A 22361-nucleotide genomic window follows, 5' to 3' on the forward strand; every position below is an offset into this window, starting at 1 on the left:
GACGGCAGGCACCCCTGGACAGGCCGGGGGTGGGGCGGGAGGGGTGACTGGTCCAGGGGGAGAAGGAAGCTGGCATGCTGGGCTGGCAGCTCTGCCCAGAGCCTCACTGAATGGCCAGGTGGGAACCCTTCAAGCTTAGGTCTGTTTTGGGCCCCGCCAAGGCCTGGCAAGTGGCATGGCCGCCAGAAAGACTTCACGCGGGCGTGCGGGGCCCATCCTGGGCGACAGCGGTCCCCGCTCCCCGAGGACCAGCCTGGAAATAAACAATCAGACTTTTAAATAGCCGGTTCCTCACAGCCGTCCCTTGTGGAAACCGCTGGCCCGGAGAGCTGAGCGGGTGCACGCGGGCGGGCCCGCGAGCTCCCGTGAGGAAACTGGTCTTGGTGGAAATAATGGCCCCAAGGAAAATGGGCACCGGCCGCAGCCGGGGGGCGCGGGTCCTCGTGAAATCATTTCGGCAAAATAAAAAGGCAAGTGATTGCTTCCAAAACCACCCTAGCGGTGCTGTGCTGGGAGTCGGTCAAGGCATTAAATTGGCTCAGCAGAAAATTCAACCTGGGAAGCTGCCGTCTCGACGAGCTGGCGGGCGCGCTTGTGCTGTGCGTGTTTGGGGGCGGAGAGTTAAAAGGGCCACGGGTTCAAATGAGTCCCTGTGGAGACCCCCCATGTCCGGTGTCCAGGGCCCCACGTGTGCCCCAGGTTCAGGCCCAGCCTGGGGGTGGGGAGGGGAGGGGGCGCAGAGCTCACAGTTTAGTGGGTTCCTCGGTGGGCTGGATGTTGGTCCGGGTCTCAGAGCGCAGAGGCCTGGGGTGCCTGGCAGGGCCTGGGGCCAGGAGGGGGTCCCGCAGGTCCCGCAGGGAGGGCGGCAGCCGCGGCAGCAGTGTCAGGGGCGGCAGAGACGGAGGCCGAGCCGGCACGGTCTGGTGTAGGCCCGAGGTGGCTGAGCGGACACCGGTGTAGGGGTGCAGGGCTGGAGGGGCAGGAGAGACCAAGGAGGTGTCCCAAGAACATTCTGGGCAGAGGCTGGCCCGACAGCTCATCCTCCTAAGGAGAAGCCCAAGATCAGCAGTGCTTTGCTGCGGCTCCCCCGTCTCAGCCCCCTTGACCTTCCTGGGATGACCAAGTTGAAGGGCCCCAGAAGTGGATGCTCCGAGGGGACACAGGACTTGGAGCCTGGGACTCGGCTCTGGACCAGCTCTGGCTCCCCTCAAGGCCGTTTATCTGGGAGAAAGTGCGTGGGCCCGGAGATAGGGGGGTGCGCATCAGCTCAGTGCCGCCAGCCTGGCTCCCGGGGCCCCCTGGCAGACGGCCAGGAGGATGAATGGGCTCCCTTACCCCGCTGCAGCCAGCTCCTGGGCCAGGAAGCCCCCCTGCAGGGCCACACAGGCGCCTGGGACGGCTGGAGGTCCCGGCCAGGGAGCTGGGTGCCTGCCTGGGGCAGCGCAGGTGGGAGATAGACGAGGAGGCAAGGGAGCCTCGGGTGGGACAGGCAGGCCTGCCGGGAGCCAGCGGAGCCCGTGGCTGGAGGGATGGGCACTCACAGGAGGAGACGCCGAGGCGCGAGTGGTCGTCCAGGTTCCTCAGCGGAGGGCGCGGGAACTTCACGGCTTCGCGGCACAGGAGGGGGGAGTCAGGCAGGGACAGGCCCTTCCAGAGGGCCCCCCAGCCGCCGCCTACTTGACTCTGGGGAATCCTCGGGCTCAGGGCCCAGCCCTCCCAGCCTTCCTGAGTCTGGACCTTCCTGAAAGCTTGAGGCCAAGGGGGAGGCGGTCGCCCGGCGTCCCCGCAGGATGCAGGTGGGGGGCTGGGGACCGGTGACCGGTCAGCCGCGCGGCCACTCTCAGGGCACCACCATGCCCGCCCGCCGCCGTGCTTGGCGTGTGCGCAGGCGCATTGCTGAAGGTGGCATTCACTGCACCCGAAGCAGCCGAGCAGCGGGAACCATCCCGGCGTTCAGCTCACGCGCAGCAGGTGCGGGTCGCCGTCCAGCCCCCGCCCCTCGCGCGGCCCGCTCGGTCCCGCCAGCTGCCTGCTCGACGGTTCACAGAAATGGGACCCGACACGATGTGGCCATTTGCAGCTGACTCTGTCTTCGCTGCTGAACCTCTTTCCACGTCCAGCCAAGCGCCACCCCCCGCACCCGCCACACAGGCCACGGGCCGCTGCGGGCCAGAAGACGACGAGAGGAGGCGTAGGGGAGGGGGGCTTGCTGGCACCCCCGCAGGGCACCCAGGTCTGGAGTGGGGGGCCAGTTTCAGGGCCATGGAGCTCCCCTCACAGGCAGCACCTGAGCCCTTCCTTGGCTGTGCCCTCAGGCAGGCCCCTGCCTCTCAGGGGACCCTCCCGGGTCGCTGTCTGTCCCCGCGCGTGTCTGTTACTCACGGAGGTCACTCGTCATTACATTGCAGCTGACTGTCCCCCGGGGGCTGAGAGCGCTCCAGGGGCGGTGACAGTTGTGTTGGCCACGCAGGTCTCCCGTGGCGTCCCTCTGGCGCCAGTGGGGCTCAGGGGTTACTAGCGGAGTGACTCCTCCCCAGGAGGGGCAGTTGGGGGGTCTGCTTTAAGGGAAGAGCTCAGGAGCTCACGCTTCAGCTCGACCTCTTGCAGCTCAGGGCCCGTGAGCCCGTCCAGCCATGGACGACCAGGAGCCCGGTCCTGGTCCTGCCGCGGCCATGTGTGTTCAGAAGCTCCCCGCTGGGCTCGCTGGACCGGCCAGGTCTGCTGGCCGTGGCCCCAACTCCGCCTCAGGCTCTGCTTCCCAAAGGACCCAGGTGCCCGGCACCACCCTGGCGCCCATCAGCCCGACATGCCCCCTGAGCCTGAGCCGAGAACATCCCCTTTGTGTCCCGTGGGTTCTGGGGTTGGCAGGCGTGCTGTGCCCAGCCGGGAGCGCTCCCGGGCCCCCCGGATCCCTCCCCACGTCAGCAAGACTGTCCACTGCTTCCCCCAAGGTGAGGACAAGGCGCTCGGCGAGGCGGGGGGCCGGGGTGCAGCGGGGACCCAGCACTCCCTGCTGCAGAAGCCCCTGTTGGAGCTGCTCTAGGAACACAGGTGGCTCCTGCCCCGCCCACCCCGTCCTCCCTCCTCCTCCTCTTCCTCGGCCTCCTCCTGGTCCTTTGTTGCGGCAGCCCCAGGGGAGGGGAGCCCCGTGTCCAGCACCCCAGTGCAAGAGCCCTTCCCTTCCGGCGTCAGTTCCGCAGGGACACGGCAGGGTCGGGACGAACCAGCTGGCTCAACCCAGCCCTCTCTCCCGTGGCTCCCGGATTCCCGGCGTGCGGCTCCCGCCTGGGACAAAGCCGGCCGGAGCCCTCGCCAGCCTCCCTTCCTGCCAACAGCCTCATCCTTCGGGGCTCCGAACTTTGGCTGCCACTTACCCCAGGGCCTTGGCACCAGCTTGTCCCACCTGCCCCCACCCAGTTCACCGCTCCCGTCCGTCCCTCCTCCCGAGCAGCACTCACCCTTCCTCTCCCCAGCGCACCCAGCCTGCCTGCTTTAGGGAGGCCCCGCGGCACCCCTCCTTCAGCCAGCGTCCTCCCCAGCTGTCCTGGCCCCAGGGCGCTCCCCACAGGCCAGGTTTTCATCTCCATAATGCCAGGTCCTCGCCTCCCAGTGAGTGGCTTATGGTCTGCTTCTCCCACTAGAGTGGAGACCCGGGGGACAGACGTTTTGGCTCCCTGTCACCTCCCCAGCATACAGCAGGACCCCATTTTTGCAAGCAGCTGCGTGAGGACCCCCAGTCAGAGAGGTGGCGGCTCTGGGCCCTCCCGCAGCCTCCCACGCTGCCCAGTTATGCCAGGACACCAGGGCAGGGGTGCGGGAAGGCCTGGGCCCTCACCTGCCAGCTCCTTCTCTGTGCCAGCTGTGCCCTCCTGGTCACTCATTCGGCCCTTGTACAGGATCCCATCCACGCCCAGGAGGTCCACCTCGGCCTGTTGGACGGCCCAGCTGGGCTCAGGGAGCTCCGGCACACACGGAGCCCACCCAGTCGGCCCCCAATCGCCCACCACCAGGGCTGCAGCCAGACTCACGGTGTCATAATCCAACACTTCAGGGTCCCCATAGGGGTAAAGTGTGGTCAAGTCACGTGACCTGGTCTTGAGGTGGTTGTTGGCAGCAGGGCCGTCGCCCCAGTCCTGCAGGGGACCAGCAATTTGCAGATCCCCCTGCTGCATTCCTAGGTCCTGGAGCTGCTGCAGCTGCTGCTCCCTGGGAGGGAGGGGGGTCATCAGCCACCAGAGACCCTCCCTCCACCCCAGGGGAGCCTCAGGACAGGCGGAGGGCCGGGCCAGTGTGGAGGGAAGGCTGGAATTGCTTCCAGTGCCACTGAGCAGCCCTGGGCTGGAGCCGGAGGGGGACAGTTGGGGCTTCTGTCCCCCGGGGCCCCCGCCATGCCGGACCCTGGTCCCGCCGCCCACACACACTACTAACCCCCTCTTCTCCAGGGGTCCAGCAAGGGCAGGCGGGGCCTTGGGCACAGGCCGAGTCCCACCCCTCAATTGCTGTGGCTCCTGTTCGGCCCACCTGCCAGTGGTACCCCCAGACCTGGGCGCCGAAGCATCCGCGAGGTTGGGTTGTTGGGATGCTGGGAAGTCAGCTGGGGCCCAGTGAGCCAGCGTGGCTGCCAGGCCCGCCACATACTAGTGTAGCCTGGGACAGTGGGGAGCCTCGTTTCTCCAACCGTGAGAGGGGTGGTACCAGCACACCCCTCCGAGGGACGCACAAGGATCTGGCGTCCCTGACCGTCGGGGCCGTGCCTGCTCGGCCAAAGGCTCATGGAGGCCCCACGGCCATGGCCTCCTTCCTCGCAGAAACGAACCTAGCTCGTGGGGGTGTGAGTGTCCACGAGACTGTCCCCCACAGCACTGGCCCATGACCACCCCCACAGTGCTGGCCGGTACCAGAAGTCCAACAGATCCGTCGGTTCCTTTCGCCCCTCCCCCTTCCCCGCCACCCCCTCAAGGCCTCCCTTGCAGCTGGCCAGCAAGGCCTCAGGATAGGCTTTGGCTCTGCAGCTCCCAGGCACCCCGGAGACCGCCCTGGGGAGGCCCAGCCCGTGCACCTCATCTGCTGTCGCTGCAGGTACTCATAGCTGTCGGCGCTGGCCGGTCGCAGCCTGGACAGCAGCTGGGCTTTGCGGACGGTGATGAGTTGCCTGGTGGAGACACAAGCCAGGTGGGAGGCGCACGTGACCGCAACTGCCTCCTCCTCCAGGAAGCCCAGGCTCAAGCTTGTTCTCCCGGGAAAGTTCACATCAGGGCCCAACATGCACAGCTCAGGAGCCTGGGGAAGGGCCATGAGTCATAAAAGACAGTTGCGCTGACGGCAGTGGTGAAAGCCAAAATAGGGAAATTCTAGAAACAGGATGAAGACAGACTGGGGGCTCCCAGGGCCTGGGGGGAGGAGCTGGGGAGTGACGGCTGATGGGGCCTCCTCCTGGGGTGACAGACGCTCCAGTGCTGGAGGCGGGGATGGTTGTGCCGCGTGAATGCTCTAAGCCCGCCGAGCTGCTGGGTTTAAAATGGCTCACGTGTGTTACATGGACTTGACCTCAGTGACAAGCTACACAGCCTTCCGAGGGGCTGCTGCTCTCTGCACCTCGATGTGTGCAGAGGGGGCAGGGGTGGACACAGGGGAAGAGTCACATACTGCGAAGGACATACCTCCTCGGCTGCATGTGTTTAAGCCAGGACAAAAGCTTGAAGTAATAACACGCTGACAGGCAGCACTTTAGAAGGCACAGAAAACCACCCAGAAACCCAAATGCAGCTTTCTCCGTGTGACCAATGATCTCGCCTGTCCTCCCAGGGTTTCCCCGCATTTATGCATATTTCAACAGAAGCAGGGCCGGAGCTGACACCCTGCTTGCTCGCCTCACTCAAGTCGCTGCAGACTCCCCCTGGTCATCACGTTCCCCACGTGCCCCACGGGCACTGGCCCTGCGTGGCATTTAACAGGGCAATTTACATTTAAATGAACTGAATTAAAACAAAATTTAATCTGCATTGGCCAGAGTGCAGGTGCTGGGACCACAGTGAAGGCGGCTGCGGGACCAGACACGGCGTCACAGACCATCCCCACGGGAGGCTCCGTTCCCAGGAGTGACCTGTCCAGAGGAATGTACAACAACGTGTTTGCCACTTTGGGGTTGTTTCCTTTTATTTCTCCCCTAAACTATTTTTTTAAGATTTATTTTATTTATGCATACAAGAACTGGGGTGTAGGCCAGAGATGGGGTCTGTGTGAAAGGACTCACCAGAGACAGAGTGGGGAGCAGAACAGGCTCATCGACTGAAATCCACTGCTGAGGGGAGCAGCAGGCGAATCAGGAGAGGTCTGCTGCGCCCTGGGGGTCACCTCCCTAACCGGGGATTGAACTCGTGCCCGTGCCATGCTGCAGTGGCTGCAGATAGCTTCATAATGCGAGACTTAACCCCTGCGCTACCAGGGAGGCCCTCCCCTCAACTATTATAAATAACACTGCAACTAGATATCTGTGAGTTGAAGGAAAACTCTAGCTGTTGCTCCAAAGCCTCTGCTTGAAGGTGACCCTGCCTGGGGGGTGGGGGTGCAGGGGGGTGTCCCTTGGCTGGGCCGGGCTAGCACCGCAGAGGCCTGGTCACTGCAAGATCCCAGTTCTTAACCACAGCAGAGAACAGTCTGGGCAGCGCCTCACAAAGTTAGGCAGCATCACCCTACAATCCAGCACTCCACTGCTCGGTTGACACCCCCAAAGTCTGGACGCCGGTGGGTGACAACACAGACGTACACGCTCCCAGCTCCCAGCAGCTCCAAGACGGGAAGCAGATGCTAGTAAGGGGGGAGGCTGTCCCTGCCACGGGGTGTCCCGCAGCGGCCCCCTCACCCCGCCCCTGCAAGCCGCGTGCCGCACCCCCGAGGCCACACTCCCCTGGTGTGGAGCGCCCAGAACAGGCAGATGCGTGGAGAGGAGAGGCGCGGGGGTGGGGCGTGGGGACGCGCCGGTGGGCCGCGCGTGGACGGCGGCTTCAGATTGAGTCTCCCCCCGCAGCAGATGGAAGCTCGGGCTGTGACCTGCACGCACGTGCGCCCCCAGCTAGCCCCGGGGCCTCCTCTAGGAGGCGATTGCGACCCTGGACACACAGAGGGCAGCAGACAGCGCGGGGGGGAGGAGGGGAGGAGGAGGGGAGAGGAGGGGAGGGGGAGGGGCCCCCACGCAGGACAGGACCCGCGGGAGGGGCGGCGCAGGCAGCAGTGGGGCGCGCGCGCCCCCTGGCGGGCACTCACGGGCTGCTCATCATGTCCACCTGCCGGTCGCACGAGATGCATTTCACGCGCTCGAAGAGTTTCCTGCGGGACAGCGGCGCTCAGGGGAGGCTCCGCCTGCCTCAGGCCCGGCCTCCCCACACCGGCACCCGCAGGCCGGCCTAGCTCATGGGGCCGCAGGGCAGAGGGGGAGGATAAAAGTGTGTGTAGCTTATCTCCCGGCCCCAAACACAATGGAGGTCCCTAAGGCCAGGAGCTTTCTGGAAAGGTGGATATTCAGGGCCAGGAGGGTGATCTGAGGACCAGAGCCTCCCTGGTGCACCAGGCCCTCTCCCCGGGGTGCCTGTCCTGACCCGCCCAGGCTCCCCGTGTAGCCTTGCAGGGCCCCTTCCCACTCTGAGCTTCAGTTTCCTCATTTGTGGCCAAGGGGCTTTGGAGCAGATGTGTCTTCTCTCGCCAAGGCCAGAGCTGCCCCCCAAGCCCAAGAGTACACTCAGCCACACACCCCCACCCCTACACTCAGGCTGGGGTACCCTGTCGTCTCCCTGGAGGGAGGGTGTCCCCAGCCTCCAGGAGCAGTTCCCCTGCCCGGAAGGTGCTCACTTCCTAAAGCCGGCAGCGCTGTCGGGGTCAAATCGGATGCCGTCCATCAGCAGCTTCCGCATCACCATCCAGACCTCGTCCATCTCCACCCGCAGACTGTCCAAGTCGTGCTGGGGCAGCTGTGAGCAGCCAGGGGAGAGCGGTGAGTGCACGCACACCTGCCTCCTCCACAAAGGTTCTGCCCGGGGAGTCACAGAAGCACCACGAGGTAAACACAAAAGTGAGGTGGTCAGGGAGAGGGAACACGGCTGAGATGGAGGAAGGTTTGTGCCCCGCTGCTGGAAGGGGCCGGCACAGCTGCCAAGGTCAAGATCCCCCCAGTTACTGCCTCCCAGACATGAGGCAAAGCCCACTGCTCAACTGCAACCTGGAAAAGACATTTCTCCCGGGGGCGGGGCAGAGACCTGATAGTCACACCTTCAACACAGAGCTACTGAGCCGAACGTAAACAGTCGGTGGCTCTTGCAGATTCACAGAGCTGCGCAACAACTTAAAAACATTCCCATCACTCTCAAAGAAACCCCTTTCCCATAACCAGTCACCCCTCATTTCCCCCTAAACTCCTAGTCTTGGAAGCCACTCATCTATTTTCTGTCTAGAGAGTTGCCCATTCTGGACATTTCTAGAAAAGGGCTCCTATGTGATGTGGACTTCATGTCTGGCTTCTTTCCCTCAGAATCATGTTCTCCAGGTTTATCCAGGTTGTAGCAGGTGCCAGTGCTTCACTCCTTTTCATGGCTGAGTAATATTCCACGACGTGCCCAGACCACATTCTGTTTATCTGTTCATGTGTTGGTGGACAGTTGGATGGCCTCCACTTGGGGAGGTGGGTATTAATAATGTCGCTGTGGACATTCGTGTACAGGTTCTGTGAGGTCATCAAGTTTTCATTTCATTTCTCCTGAGCTGGGAGTGGGAGAGTTGGGTCAAAAGGTAATTCCATGTCTTGTTGTGAGAAAATGGCAGACTGAGTCCTCCCAGGTGGAACTTCCCAGTTGCAGGAGGGCTCCCTCCAGGACCCAGGTTTTCACCTCTAGCCACCATTTGCATTCACAGGAACCAAGCTGCTAAGGAGAAACGCCGGGCTCGGGTCTGAAGAAGGCAGTGGTGAAGAGGAGCCTGGACACCTTGTCATTTTCAAAAGCAAGCAAGTGATCCCAGACGGATGGACGAGCCAAAGGTCGCAGAAACCAGCTTGCAGACCAAAGATGACACCATGTGGGACAAAAGAAAGAGTAGCCGGGGCCTCCCCGGTGGCGCAGCGGTTGAGCGCTGGGTTGCGAATCTGCCCGCAGCCTCTGAAGCGCCGGTTCGATCCCCGGCTGCTCCCCGGCCACCAGAGGAGGGTCCCACATGGCGCGCAGACCTCTCCTGCCGCCCGCTGCTCCCCTCAGCAGTGTACGGTCCTTCTGCCTGCTCTGCTCCCTGCTCTGGCTCTGGTGAATTCTCTCGCCCTCCTGCGCTTCTGACTGTACCCGGTGCTTGTATAAGTAAATAAATAAATCTTAAAAAAAAAAAAAAAAAAAAAAGAAAGAGTAACCGAACCAACAGGATGAGTGAACATACAAAACTCCGGCGCTAACACTGACCCTGGGCAAAAGGAAAACAAAGAATAAAAACAGAAACAAGGAGTCACGGAAGGTGGGGCGTGCACCAGCATCTTGCCCCGAAGCTTGGTAGCTAAAGCTGCAATTCGCCATTGTTCCTGTCTTTCCTGAAAGAACCGCACTGCAGGCGGGGGCTCGGGCGTGAGGGAGAGAGCCTCTTCACAGCTCTCCGGCTGACACACATGGTTGGATGAGGACAGTCGCCCCTTTGCAAGCCTTAGTGAAATGGCTGACTCGGGCGCCAAGCCTCAGCACGGGAAGAAGCTGCCGGCCGGCCGGCGGGCCATGGGCATTGCTGGGGCGGAGAGTCCCCAGAGGCCCTGCTGCTCTTGGGGGGAGAGCCTCCCGTCTAGGTGTCATCGCTGGGGCCTGGATGCGTTTTCTTTACAAAGGTGCAGACATCAGGACATGCCACTCATAACTTCCTTAACACAGGAGGATGTTTTCCCGGGAGGCACAGTCTCGCGGCCGCACCATGAACAAGGACTCCTGGCGCAGGTGGAACCCGGGGCTGACGCGTTTGCGGCCAGGTCTCTGGATGCGGCCGGGTCTCTCGATGCTGCCAGGTCTCTGGCTGCTTCTGGCCATTCCCTCACAGGACCCTTAATCTAGAGGACCTCTCTGTGCTGCTTTTTGTCACCCTGCTGTTGCGTCAAGAAGTCTGACATCACCCCACAGTCACTGTGATGATGTGGGCGGCTTGGTGGCCACTTAATAAACGTGAGGCTTGGGCCTCCCCGGTGGCGCAGCAGTTGAGGGCTGGGTTGCGAAGCTGCCCGCAGCCTCCGCAGCACCGGTTCGATCCCCAGCTGCTCCCCGGCCACCGGAGGAGGGTCCCGCATGGCGCGCAGACCTCTCCTGCCGCCCGCTGCTCCCCTCAGCAGTGTCTTGGGTCCTTCTGCCTGCTCTGCTCCCCGCTCTGGCTCTGGTGAATTCTCTCACCCTCCCGCGCTGCTGACTGTACCCAGTGCTTATATAAATAAACAAACAAACAAACAAATAAATAAATAAATCTTTTTAAAAATAAAAAATAAAATAAACGTGAGGCTCGTTCTCCTGAGATGCGCCCCGGGCCTGCTCTGTGGGGCTGCTGTGGGGATGCAGATGAGCCGGCGGGACTGGGAGAGGCAACGGGGCAGGGCAGATCTGTTGAATGCTGTGACGTTGCCAGCTGCTCCCCTGGCCACGATCACGGGGTGCTGGGCTTCTCCCCCGGGTCTACCCATCGATCCTTCACAGTTCAAAGCAGGGCAGCTGTGACTGCATTCACTCAACACTGCCCCGGCGTCTGGCTTGTCCGGGGTCAGCAACACCCCCCCTCAGCCCCATGTCCCACTGCCAGGAGAGGTGGGTGGACTCCTCTAGGTCACCCCCTCACACTGGACAGGGTTGACCATGTCACCGCCAGGAGATTTCAGACCTGATGGAGGGTGACACCTGTTGCCACATCTGGTGGTTTTCTGGTGCCCCCAGGGCTCCCTCGCTCTGGGGGAGTCAGCTGCCCTGAGTGGTGGCCCCTGGCAGCAAGAGGGGTCCGCCTGGGGTAGAAGTGCGCCTCCGCCCCAGCCAGGCCTTCCAACAACGGCATCTGGACAGAGACCTCCTGAGCCGCTCCCCGGTGCATGACTCTCGGAAACTGTGAAACTTTGCTGCTTAGAGCTGCCGGGCCTGGGGCGAGGCTGGAGCAGGGTCCTCACCTTGGCCTGCAGGTCCTTCCTCAGCCGCTCCACAGCCTTCTTCCAGCCGTCCTCGTGGCCCATGACCTTGAGCAGCACGCTCTGGATCAGTTCGTTCAGCTCCACCGCCGCGGTCTCCAGGTCCACCCGGTTCGCCTTGCCTGCCAGGACGCCCCGGTCGGCTTTCTAGGGAAGAGGGGACACAGAAGACAGCTGGGGGTGGGGGGGAGGGGAGCGGGGGGGAGGAGTCAGGTCCCTGGGTCTGTATTTTGCAGCCTGGTCGGGACAGCCAGCCTGCCTTACATTCAGCCGCGGGGGCGCGGCGGCTCAAATGCAACATCAGGTCTAAGCCGAGGTGTTTTGTTTTTTTTAAAAGAGTTATTTATTTATACAGGAATTGAGGTACAGGCCAGATGTGCAGGAGGGTGAGAGGATTCACCAGAGACAGAGCGGGGAGCAGAACAGGCAGACTGACGAAATAGACTGCTGAGAGGAGCAGCGGGCGCGACAGGAGGTCGGCCACGCTATGTGGGATTCTCGCCCAGCCGGCCGGGATGGAACCGCGCTGCAGAGGCTGCGGACAGCTTCACAGTGTGGCGCTCAACCGCCTGCGCCACCAGGGAGGCCCTAAGCCGAGGTTTTCCTTGACAGAAGCTGGGTGGTGCATGGTTTTAAGTCCCCACAACAACTGTCACTCGCCCTGCGTCACAGAGAATGGGAGCGGTGGGGCAGCCTTGAGATGCTTTGTTGGGGGGCAACCTGGCCACGGATGCAGAGGCGGAAGGAAACCCTGGAAACCACCTGCTTCCCCGGTGGGACAGGGGCCCGGGGCGGGGTGGGCCGGGGCTCCTCACCTCACTTAGCTCCTTCTCCACCAGCTTCTTGTCCGCCTTGTTTATTTCTAATTTTCTTATTTGAGCCTTGATACTCTAAGAGCAGAAGCAGAGGGCAGTCAGTCCCCCTGGGAAGCCTCGAGGATGCTCTCTGCCCTGCCGGGGACCGGGCCTGGGGTGGGGTCTAGGGTGGGGGGCCAGGGGACGGGGGCCAGGTGAGTAGGGGAGTGGGGACACATTGCTCCCACCCCATGTCCCAATTCATCCTCCCGACGGCCACCTACTGAGGGGAGGAAACCATCTTCTGATGGTGGAAATGACCCCAGGGGTTCTGTTTGGGATTTTGTGTCTTTACACCCCAGGGAGGGAGATCTGCCCCTAGTGGGAGTGACCCCATGACCCCACTTCAAAGGTCTGGGACACCTCCGGGCCAGGCCCAGCCAGCATGGTCTCCAGGCTGTCCATCCTCACGTCCCCACGGCAGGGACTCTGCTGCCCAGCCAGGCCCGTGAACAGAGCGCTCAGAACAGGCTGTTTCGGGGCAATGCGGGGACGTAGGAAGCCCTCCCATTCACTCACTCACTCACTCAGCACCTTCTGCGCCTTCATCTGGGCCGGGTATCTTCCAGGGGCCAGCGACCTGGTGGTCAGCAAGACGCTGGCCAGGCCCTTCTGCTTTGGATTGTGGGGAGTGGGGCTCGCCTGTCTTCCATGGACGAGGAGCCACCCGGTTCCACATGAGAAACCACCGAGGGCCGCCAGGGCGAGCACGGGTGTCCAGATGGAGCGCACCCCCCCCCCCGCCTGCCCTGGCCCGCCCGGGCACCGGACCTTCAACTCATCCAGGCGGATCTGGACATTCTCCACTGCTTTGTTCAGCACGATGTAGTGATCCTTCATGACCTCGACCTGGTGGCCCCAAACCCTCTCCAGTTCTTCCTCCTAAAGGAGAGACACAGACACTTCCAAGGCCTCTGCTCCTGGGGTGCCCCAGCCCGAGGGAGCTCGGGGGACAGAGAAGACCACGTGCCTGCAGCCTGCCATCTTACAGCTGCCGTGGACACTGCCGGGGCCCCCGGCCACCTCGCCCCGCCCCGCCCCCTGCCCCAGCTGGGTCCACCTCTGCAGGTACAGCTGCCCCCAGGCCGCTCGCAAGCTGGCCGGGTCCCCCTTCACTACAGGGTCTGGGGGGGGCCCAGCTCGGGGCCGTGGACTCTGCATCTGCTCGCCTCAAGCTCTTGTACCAAGGACACTGACCTTCATCCTGGACTTGAAGAGGTTGTCAATCTTGTCCTGCAACATGTCCACTGTCTTCCCGAGCTTGGAGGAGGCGCTGATGTCAGCTGAAAGCAAAGGCAGACGAGGTGGGGGGCTGCTTCATCTCCGCCCCACCGAGGCACCCAGGGGGTGCTGACCCACAGAAAGGCCCGAGAGCCTGGGGCCTCCGCGTCAGGGACACTTCCACTAGTGACACTTTACACAAACATCGACGCAGAAGCAGGTGAGACTGACTCTGACAGAGTGTGTTAGCTGACCTGCTTCGCCCGCAGTAGCATCATTTTAATCTGTCACTGAGAAAACCACGGCCCTGCTTTGGTGCTGATTCAAAGCGCGATGTGTGTGCGGGGTCCACCTGGGCTTCCGCTCACCCCCTCCCGAACGCCCAAAGCACAGGGGACTCGGGCCACCAGCACGAGCCTTGGGGAGCCATCTGGAGCGCAATACCCCCGAGGAGTGGCCCTGAGCGAAGCCGTGGCGTGCCCTGCGCGTGAGCGTGCGTGCAGCCTGCCCAGGACAGGAAGGGGGCTCTGGAAAAAAGAAAAGGAGCTAAAAACAGGTGCCCCATATCCAGCTCGAAGGAGACACACAGGCACAGCCAGGAACCTCAGCGGGGACCCACCGCAAGCGCCTTTCGTTTTCTTAGTAAATGTGGCGGCTGGTCAGAGGGGAGCCGGTTATTAAAGCTTTAGGTTTCACATTGGGATGCATGACTGACTAGCTGCGCCCGGTATTCACAGCAGACGTGGGTCCCTGAGCTACGTGAAATTCCACTTCTCGAGGCCCTCAAGGCACTGCCAGTCCCGGCCGCGGCACATGTGGGTCTCACTGGGGTCGCGCATGGAGGGAGCGCACAGAGAGCAGGAGGGCGGCCCGTGGTGTCCCCGGGGGCAGGGGCAGCGGCAGCATCACCTGGGAGTGGCTGGGGGTCACCGGGAGAGGGTTAGGAGTTAGGGGTGAGGGTGAAGGTGAGGGTGACAGCCAGGGGTTAGGAGTGGGGGGTGAGGTTAGGGCTATAAGGGTTAGGACTAGGGCTCCATCCAGATCACCCGAGTACAAGACTCTGGGGTGCGCCCTGCAGCCTGCCCCATCAGGGGTGCTGAGGTGTGGCCAGGGCTGAGAGCTCTGTACCAGGCAGTCTCTGTCCCCGTGATTTAGTGCCTGTCATGGTGTGAAAAGGGAGCAAAAGTGTCCTGGTCCCAGTGACCCCCCAGACCATGCCTGGAGCCTGCAAGAGCCAGGTTTGCCCAGCGGTAGTTCCTAACCCCACATCAGCCCACAGCGGGGCTGGCTACGCGTCTCTCAGGGTGAGTCCCCACACGTGACTCCTCAAACTCCACTTTAGACTCAGCTTCCCCCTTCTCTTAGACATCATGACACTCATGATAAAAGAACAGGTCAGCAAGAGGCTAATATTTAAGTTAAACGAATGCATGGCTAGTGAGCGAATGCAGGTTTTGCTGGGGGGACAAGAGGAAGGGAAAGAGGCCTCCTGGGCGGCTGGGGGGCCCGGCCGGCCCCGGCCCGCCCCAGCTGGTGGCACCTACACAGGTGGTCCAGGCGCTGCTGCAGCTTGGACAACAGCTGCACCATCTCTTCCTTCAGGGAGTCGTGTCTGATGGGCATCTGGGCCATGTGGCTCAAGGACATCTTGATGGCATCCTTCTTCTCTTCCAGGGTCATGGCCTCGCTGGCAGACAGCATGGCCTGGGCCAGGACTGGGTCGGAAGGGGCGTGCATAGACATGTAGAGCAGGGATAAGTCCTCGTACCCCACATCTGACACGTCTTCCACCTGGACGGCCTTGTGGAGGTCCTTAGTGGCTCCGCGGGAGGACCCGGCACCCAGCTCATCTGCAAAGACCCCCAGGGGCCCGGACGCGGCCTTGGTGGTGGCCTTGGTGGCCAGCTTGGTGGCAGGGACATCCTCAACAAATTTGACAGCAGCCCTGACTGTCTGGGCTGCTGAGGCAGCGGCGGCAGCATAGGCGGCAGCAGCGGCTGCGGCCACAGAAGCAGAGGTTTTTATCCGCTTAAGGGTAGATGGAGAACGCTTAGGGGGTACATCGAGGGCCCCGTCCCTGGAGGCTCGAGACTGAGTGACTCTCGCAACCTCTGGGGGGAGACCTTGCTCATTTTCTGAGAGCGGGGGGAGGCCCTCTGCCTGGTAGGGGGGCGGCCACAGCTTAGGAGGCCCACGAAGCTCCCTGGAGCTCTGGGGCTGGCCAGGTAGGCCAGATGAATAGTCCATGCCCCAGGAAGGCAAACGGCTAGGGGCAGTGAAGCCTCTGGGAGGAGGCCAGCCTCCTGGTGGCATAGGCCAGAAGCCTGGTGGTGTGGGCTGAGTGTCCGGCGCAGACACAAGTCCAGGCACAGGCCCGGGACCAGGCACAGGCCCAGGTCCAGGCACAGGCCCGGGACCAGGCACAGGCCTGGGTCCTAAGGCCTGCCCTTGTCCAAAGGCTGGTCCCAGTTCTAAGGCCGGTCCTGGTCCTGAAGCTGGTCCCGGTCCAAAGGCTGATCCTGGTCTGAAGGCTGGTCCCTGTCCTGAAGCAGGTCCCGGTGCTAAGGCCGGCCCTGGTCCGAAAGCCTGCCCAGGTCCGAAGGCTGGTCCTGGTCCGAAGGCCTGCCCAGATCCGGTGGCCTGTCCCGGTCCAAAGGCTGAACCAGGCCCGGGGACAGGCCCAGGTCTGAAAGCAGGCCAAGGTCCTGCCATGAACCTAGGCGTCATGCCAGGCCCCAGCCCAGGCCCCGGTCCAGCTGTGGTGGCGGGCCCAGGTTTAGGTTCCGGCCCCTGGGGCTTGCCCGGCTCCTGGGGCTGGCCCGGCTCCTGGGGCTGACCCGGCTCCTGGGGCTCGCCTGGCACTTGGGCCTCGGGGAGGGGGACGGCCTGCGTGGACTCCTCTTCCTGCAGTTCCATCAAGGCCTCAGGACCGTACCAGACAGTGTGCAGGGGTTTGGGACCCTGGATGGCCTCTCGGATCTGGCTGTGACCAGCAGCTTCGGCTCCAACTGTCAGGCGTTCGGTGATCTGCTGAGGGCTTTCCTTCTGGATATCCTCAGCAACCGTCCACAGCTCCGAGTCCTGCAGGTTTTGTGACTTTCTCTGTAGAAAAGTCCCGAAGGGAAAAGGCGACTGGGTAAGCCAGGGTCACTCTGGGCTGCCTGGCCCTGCCTACCCCACCTTAGGCGCACTTACTCGGGGGAACATGGCTTCGTGCAGGCCACTCCAGAGCACCGTGTCCTCGGCTTTGGGGACGGAGACTACTTTATTCTGAAGCGTCAGCTGGGGGGTGTGGAGGGGGTCGGGAATGAAGGGGCGGACCCCAAGGGTGCCTGGGCCTTCCCAAGTTCTGTCCTCTGTACCCCTCCCTTCTCCCAGCACCCCTGAGCCTGGAGGGGGAGGGGAAGAGGGGCTGGGAGAGGGGACAGCAGGGCTCTCACCATCTCCCGCTGCAGGGCATTCATCTTCTGCTGCTGCGATTTCAAATCTTTGGAGATACTGTCCACTTTTTCCGGGGGCATCTGTGAAATGAGCCGAGCCCGTGAGCCAGGGTGGTGCCAGCCCTGCGTCTTCTCACAGCCACATACCAGGGCCTGGCCCAGAGGAACAAGCCGGACGACAGATTCCAAAGCTAGTATTTCCCAGTAAGTGGGAAAGGGCTGGAAAAAGGTTCCCTGGGCAAATAAGTTTGGGAAATGCTGGGCTAAGAAGCACTCAGCGACTCTGCTGCAGGGCCTCTTAACAGCCTGTCATGGGGCCTCCCCTGGTAGCGCAGGCGGTTGAGCGCAGCGCTGTGAAGCTGTCCGCAGCCTCTGCAATGTGGGTTCGATCCCAGCTGGCCGGCAAGAATCCCACATGGCGCGGCAGACCTCTCCTGTCATCGCCCGCTGCTCCCCTCAGCAGTGTATTTCGTCCGTCTGCCTGTTCTGTTCCCCGCTCTGGCTCTGGTGAATCCTCTCACCCTCCCGTGCCTCTGGCCTGTACCCCAGTTCTTGTATAAATAAATAGATGAATCTTTAAAAAAAGATGGTGGTGGCTGTGCCACCGGGGAGGCCCTGGGTTGAAGTCTTTGTAGGCCCAGAAGGAACTAGCATGCATGCCTGCCCAGGGTTCACAGTAGTATTCAGTAGGTACAGAGCTTTCCAAAAGAGGAAGAATTGTTTTCTTTCTGCTAAATTGGTGAACAAGAAGCCTGAAATCACCAAGACTTGGGGAGCACCTGATTATCCCCCAAAGGAGGCAGAGAGAAAGACAGGCTGGGTGTAGCACCCAGATCCCGCTGTGCCTGCAGGCATCTCTTGACATTTTAGTAATTGAGACGATAAATTCTCTCTTTTGCCAAAACCAGGTCTAAGTTTCTGCCACTCACAGATGACTCAGGCTCCTGCCCTGCCGCGTGGCTGTGATTTTTGACTAAGAACAGGTTTCCTAGATTTGCCTTGTCACTCCAGCCACCCGAGGTCCAAGCAGCAAGGCCAGCACGGAGGGTGCCAGGAGGCCTACCTTCTGGAATATGTCCTTCAGCATGTCCACGTCCTTCCTGAGGGCCCCAGCGGTGACCTTGAGTACATGAATGTCGGTGAGCAAGTCCTGCAGGGTCGTCATGGACTGAAGCGGGGAGAGGAAAGGAAAGCAGGAAGTTGGGCCTGGCTAGGGAAGGGACAAGTAAATACAGACCCGCTCCCAAGGCCTGGACTGAAACATACTCAGAGCAAAGGACACGGAGAGGTAACAGTCTGCTGGGCTCTCGGCTCTGGGTAGGAAGGGGCGACTCTACTGGTACGTGTCTGACAAACAGGGATCTCTCCACATAAAGCAACTCGGTGGAACCCACTGCCTGCCCAGTTCAGTCTCCAGAGGATGCTAACAGTGACTGCTGGCTGGGCGCTCCCCAGCTCCTGCGCCTTCATTCTCTCAACTGTCCTGGGAGGAGAAAGCTGGGATGCCTCCTGCCTTGGCTTGCAGGGGGTGCACTGGCCACCCCTCCCCGGGCGCACGGCTACCCGCTCCTATGCGGAGACCTCGGTGGGCCACTTCCCTCTCTGGGGAAATCGATGAGAACAGCACCCTAAGGAGCGAACAGGTGTAAGCCCCTGACCTACCTGGCAGGTGGGGAGAGTTGAGGGATGGCAGCTGGGGGTGGGGAGCTCCATGGAGAAGGGAGGGTTCAGGGGAGGGGCGGAGTGGGGTGGGGGAATGGCAGGAGAGGGAAGACCCTGGCCCTTTCCTCAGGGCCACCGTCTCCAGTTTCCACACCATCTGTGTTTGCCCATCACTTCTACAAACACCTGCACCTAGGTTTCCGCCCTCCTCTGCCCTCGTCAGACTTGAAACCTGTGTAACTGAGATCTTTCAGGGCACCTGTCTAGTCCCGGCCCCCTTCCGAGACTTGCTGGAGGGGGTAACTACAGTTCTTAGGCTGAGCCTGCCTGCCTGGCCATGTCCAAAGGGCCAGGAGTGGACATGTGCCCCAGGCGTGACGTCCTGTTCTCTTATCCCAAAATTACATTTGAGGGGCCTCCCTGGGGGTGCAGGGGTTAAAGACAGCGCTGTCAAACTGCTGCCAGCCACTGCAGCACAAGTTCCATCCCCGGCCAGGGAGCTGCCCACAGGGCGCAGCAGACCTCTCCTGTCTCCCCGCCGCTCCCCTCAGCAGTGGATTTCAGTAATCTGCCTGTTCTGCTCCCCAACCTGTCTCTGGTCAATCCTCTCACCCCTGGACCTCTGGACTGCACCCTGGTTCTTGTGTGCATAAATGAATAAAAAGAAATCTAAAAAAAAAAAAAAAGACAGCTGAAAGACATGGAGCCGGGCAGGGGGGAGCTAAGACGGGAAAGGGCCGTCTCTCCGAGAAGGCCTGGGGCTCTGGCGTGGCCTGGGGCTGTGGTGTGGCCTGGCTCCAAAGCCAAATTCCTCACCTGTCCCAAGGGGGCCAGGTAACAGGGCCTGGGGGCTTGGACTGACAGCTAGGGAGGCGTGTGGCTTACCTTGGCGAGGGCTTCTTCGTTGCCTTCCACCATCTTCCGGATCTTGATCAGGTGCCATAGCGCCTCGGCGGGCCTGCCGGCACCCTGGCTGCCCTCCAGCAGCTGGATGGTGGAGGGCAGGTCCTGCAGGGCAGCCAGCTGGCTCTCCATCCTGTCCATGCGGTCCACCACGTGGTCGAAGACATTGCTGAGCCTCTTCATGGGGTTGATGATGGGCTGGGCGTCCCCCTCCCGGGGCGTGAACACCGCCGAGGTCTGCAGGAAGTCCTCGTCGCCCGTGAGCACCTTCTTGAGCTCGGCTATGTGGATGTGGTCCAGGATGCCCTGCAGCAGGAGGTGCAGGGCCTTGAAGTTGATCACGCCACCCCGCGGGATGGCGATGTCGATCAGCTCGCTGTAGGTGACTGAGAAGCTCATTCTGTTGGTGGGGGCGCTGTGGTTCTGCGCATCCGGGGGAGAGGGGACAAGGGGTGGCTTGCAGTGGACCCTCAAGCCACACAGACAGGCCTGGGGTCAGGGGGAAATGGCCCTGTCTGGGCCAGAACTCAAACAAGGTTCTGGTTGCTAGGACACCAGAGAACGTGGACAAGCTGCTTCCAGAGCCGGCGCAGGCAGGTGCTCGCGGGAGCCGGTGGGTGTCTGGACAGCACGGCCAGCCATTCCGTTCAAGTCCTTTGTCTGTGTCAGAACCATGGTCCTTTCCAACCCATGTGTGGGGAAGCTGGTGGACAGGCAGCTTGCTCCTGGAAGCCTCCAGAGTCAGGGCAGAAAACAGAGTTCTTGGGGTTAAAAAAGCCCAGGTTTGAGAAACGAGAAGGTAGAGAAGAGCCCAAAGATTCCAGTTGAGTCTGGGCACCGGCCAAAAGACGCCAGGGCTCCCACTTCTGGGGGCAGGGGCATAGAGAGGGCCAAGGCCTCCAGCTCCCCCCTGGCTTCTGCCTGTCACGGGCATGGGCCAGGATGGCCTCCCCAAGTCTTGCTCTTCTCCTCTCCTGAGCTGGCTCGCCCAGCCCCCAAGCTCTACAGGCCCAGGCATGACCACTCCCACCCCCAGCCCTGCTCAGTGTGTCGGCTGGCCAGAGGCCAGACTCCCCCAGGCTCCCAGAGAAGGGCTGAGGAAGCTGACAAGGAGACACCGGCAGCTGAAAGACCTGCACACTTCGGGGCTATGGGTTTCTGCTTTTTCAGCCGCTGTGTGACCTTGTGCAAATGACTTAACCTCTCTGAGTTTTACCTTCCCTGCATGCTGGGTGGGAAATAGAACTTCCAAGTGGGGTTGCCGTGTGTGTGTGTGTGTATGTGTGTGTGTGTGTGTGTGTGTGTAGAAATGCTACAAGGACAGTGCCAGGACAGTCCTTCCCAGCTCTGGTCTGCTCTCCCACTTCCCCAGGGATAGGCATCAGGGGAAGAAAGAGCCCAGGGGCCTCCCTGGTGGCAAGGGGTTAAGTCTCAGCACTACGAAGCTATCATCCTGCTGGCTGGGGCACTGACCCTCAGGGCACAGCAGACCTCTGCTGTCTCCCCGCTGCTCCCCTCAGCAGTGCATCTGGGTGGATCCACCTGTTCTGCTCCCCACTCCGTCTCTGGTGAGTCCTCTCACACCTGCACCTCTGGCCTGCACCCCAGTTCTTGTATGCATACATAAATAAAATAAATCTTTAAAAAAAATAGTGCATGTCAGCAGCTGTTAGCAACTTTGTGTGAGCATGAACACAAGCTCCTTTAAAAAAAAAAAGATTTATTTATTTATACAAGCACTGGGTACAGTCAGAAGCGCGGGAGGGTGAGAGAATTCACCAGAGCGGGGAGCAGAGCAGGCAGAAGGACTGAAGTACACTGCTGAGGGGAGCAGCGGGCGGCAGGAGAGGTCTGCGCGCCATGCAGGACCCTCCTTCGGTGGCCGGGGAGCAGCTGGGGATCGAACCGGCGCCGCAGAGGCTGCGGGCAGCTTTGCAACCCAGCGCTCAACCGCTGCGCCACCGGGGAGGCCCTGAACACAAGCTCCTTTATACATCTCATCATCAGAGGGGAGCCCCCACTTCTGTGGCATGCAATGCCCCCCAACCCCCGTGCCCGCTAATCTGCCTCTCTGGACCTGCCTGTTGGGACATGGCACAGCTGTGACGTCATGCAGTAGGTGGCCTGCTGAGCTGGCTCCTTTCAAGATCATCGTGTCTTTAAGGTTTATCCAGAACCCCTCACCCCACACCCCAACGTGGACCTACTGGTGCAAGACCTTCCAACTGACCCTCTTGGAGCTGCCCAAGTGCCCATTGTGTAGGAAGCCGACAACTTCCAGTACTGGGTCCTTGTCGTCCATGCATGCTATGGGGCACCCCGCTCTTGCCAGATGCACTCCACCCAGCAGGAAAGCCCCTCACCTGCTAGCTCCCCCACCAGCCAGATCCGCCGCCCTCCACCCGCCCTCCACCCGAGGGGCTTCCAACTTCTGCCAGCCTGGAGACTATTCAAACGTTCTTCCATGAGAACTGCACCCCCCACCTCGTTATCAGAAGCCTGGTCCCCACAGCCCTGGGTTCATCTGCTCCCCAGTGGTCCCACCTGGCGGGCTGTGTCCTCCTCTAGTGGTCTCACCCGCCTTTGTCGGGCAGAGGGGGAGGACAGTGCAGGGTCGAGGCTGGAGAGAGCCAGAGCAGGGGCCTCCCACGCCTCACAAAGAAATGTGAATGGCAGGGCCTCCCCGGTGGCGCAGCGGTTGAGCGCTGGGTTGCAAAGCTGCCCGCGGCCTCTGCGGCGCCGGTTCAATCCCCGGCTACTCCCCGGCCACCGGAGGAGGGTCCCACGTGGCACACAGACCTCTCCTGCCACCCGCTGCTCCCCTCAGCAGTGTACTTCGGTCCTTCTGCCTGCTCTGCTCCCCGCTCTGGCTCTGGTGAATTCTCTCACCCTCCCGCGCTTCTGACTGTGCCCAGTGCTTGTATAAATAAATAAATAAATCTTAAAAAATAATAATAAAATTAAAAAAAAATGTGAATGGCAAAACTGGAATGAGTCTGGTCACCAGGGCCAGGCGCGCGTCCTGCGGGGGTGGTGGGGGCAGGGGCACCAGGGTGAGACCCCGGAGCCAGGACGCTGTTGTGGAGCCCCAAAGCCCAAATCTCCAGCCAAACT

At 61.6% G+C, this 22361-nt stretch overlaps 1 protein-coding gene across 1 annotated transcript; it reads right to left on the reverse strand.

Annotated features, from left to right (window-relative positions):
* Nucleotides 1-743: 743 nt before the first annotated feature.
* On the reverse strand, nt 744-19646 carry LOC311181813 (uncharacterized protein C16orf96; the record flags this gene model as incomplete). Its single annotated transcript, XM_084250254.1, has 17 exons — nt 744-970; nt 1542-1607; nt 3836-3929; nt 4029-4206; nt 5060-5152; nt 7264-7326; nt 7846-7964; nt 11150-11314; nt 11983-12057; nt 12367-12492; nt 12793-12903; nt 13219-13304; nt 14787-16344; nt 16438-16524; nt 16683-16763; nt 17746-17850; nt 19230-19646. The coding sequence occupies 17 exons, from the start codon at nt 19644-19646 to the stop codon at nt 744-746; spliced, it is 3651 nt and encodes a 1216-aa protein (XP_084106380.1).
* Between the last annotated feature and the right edge of the window lie 2715 nt (nt 19647-22361).

This window comes from Talpa europaea (genome assembly GCF_964194135.1).
Source record: "Talpa europaea genome assembly, chromosome: 12".
Classification (NCBI taxonomy): Eukaryota; Metazoa; Chordata; class Mammalia; order Eulipotyphla; family Talpidae; genus Talpa; species Talpa europaea.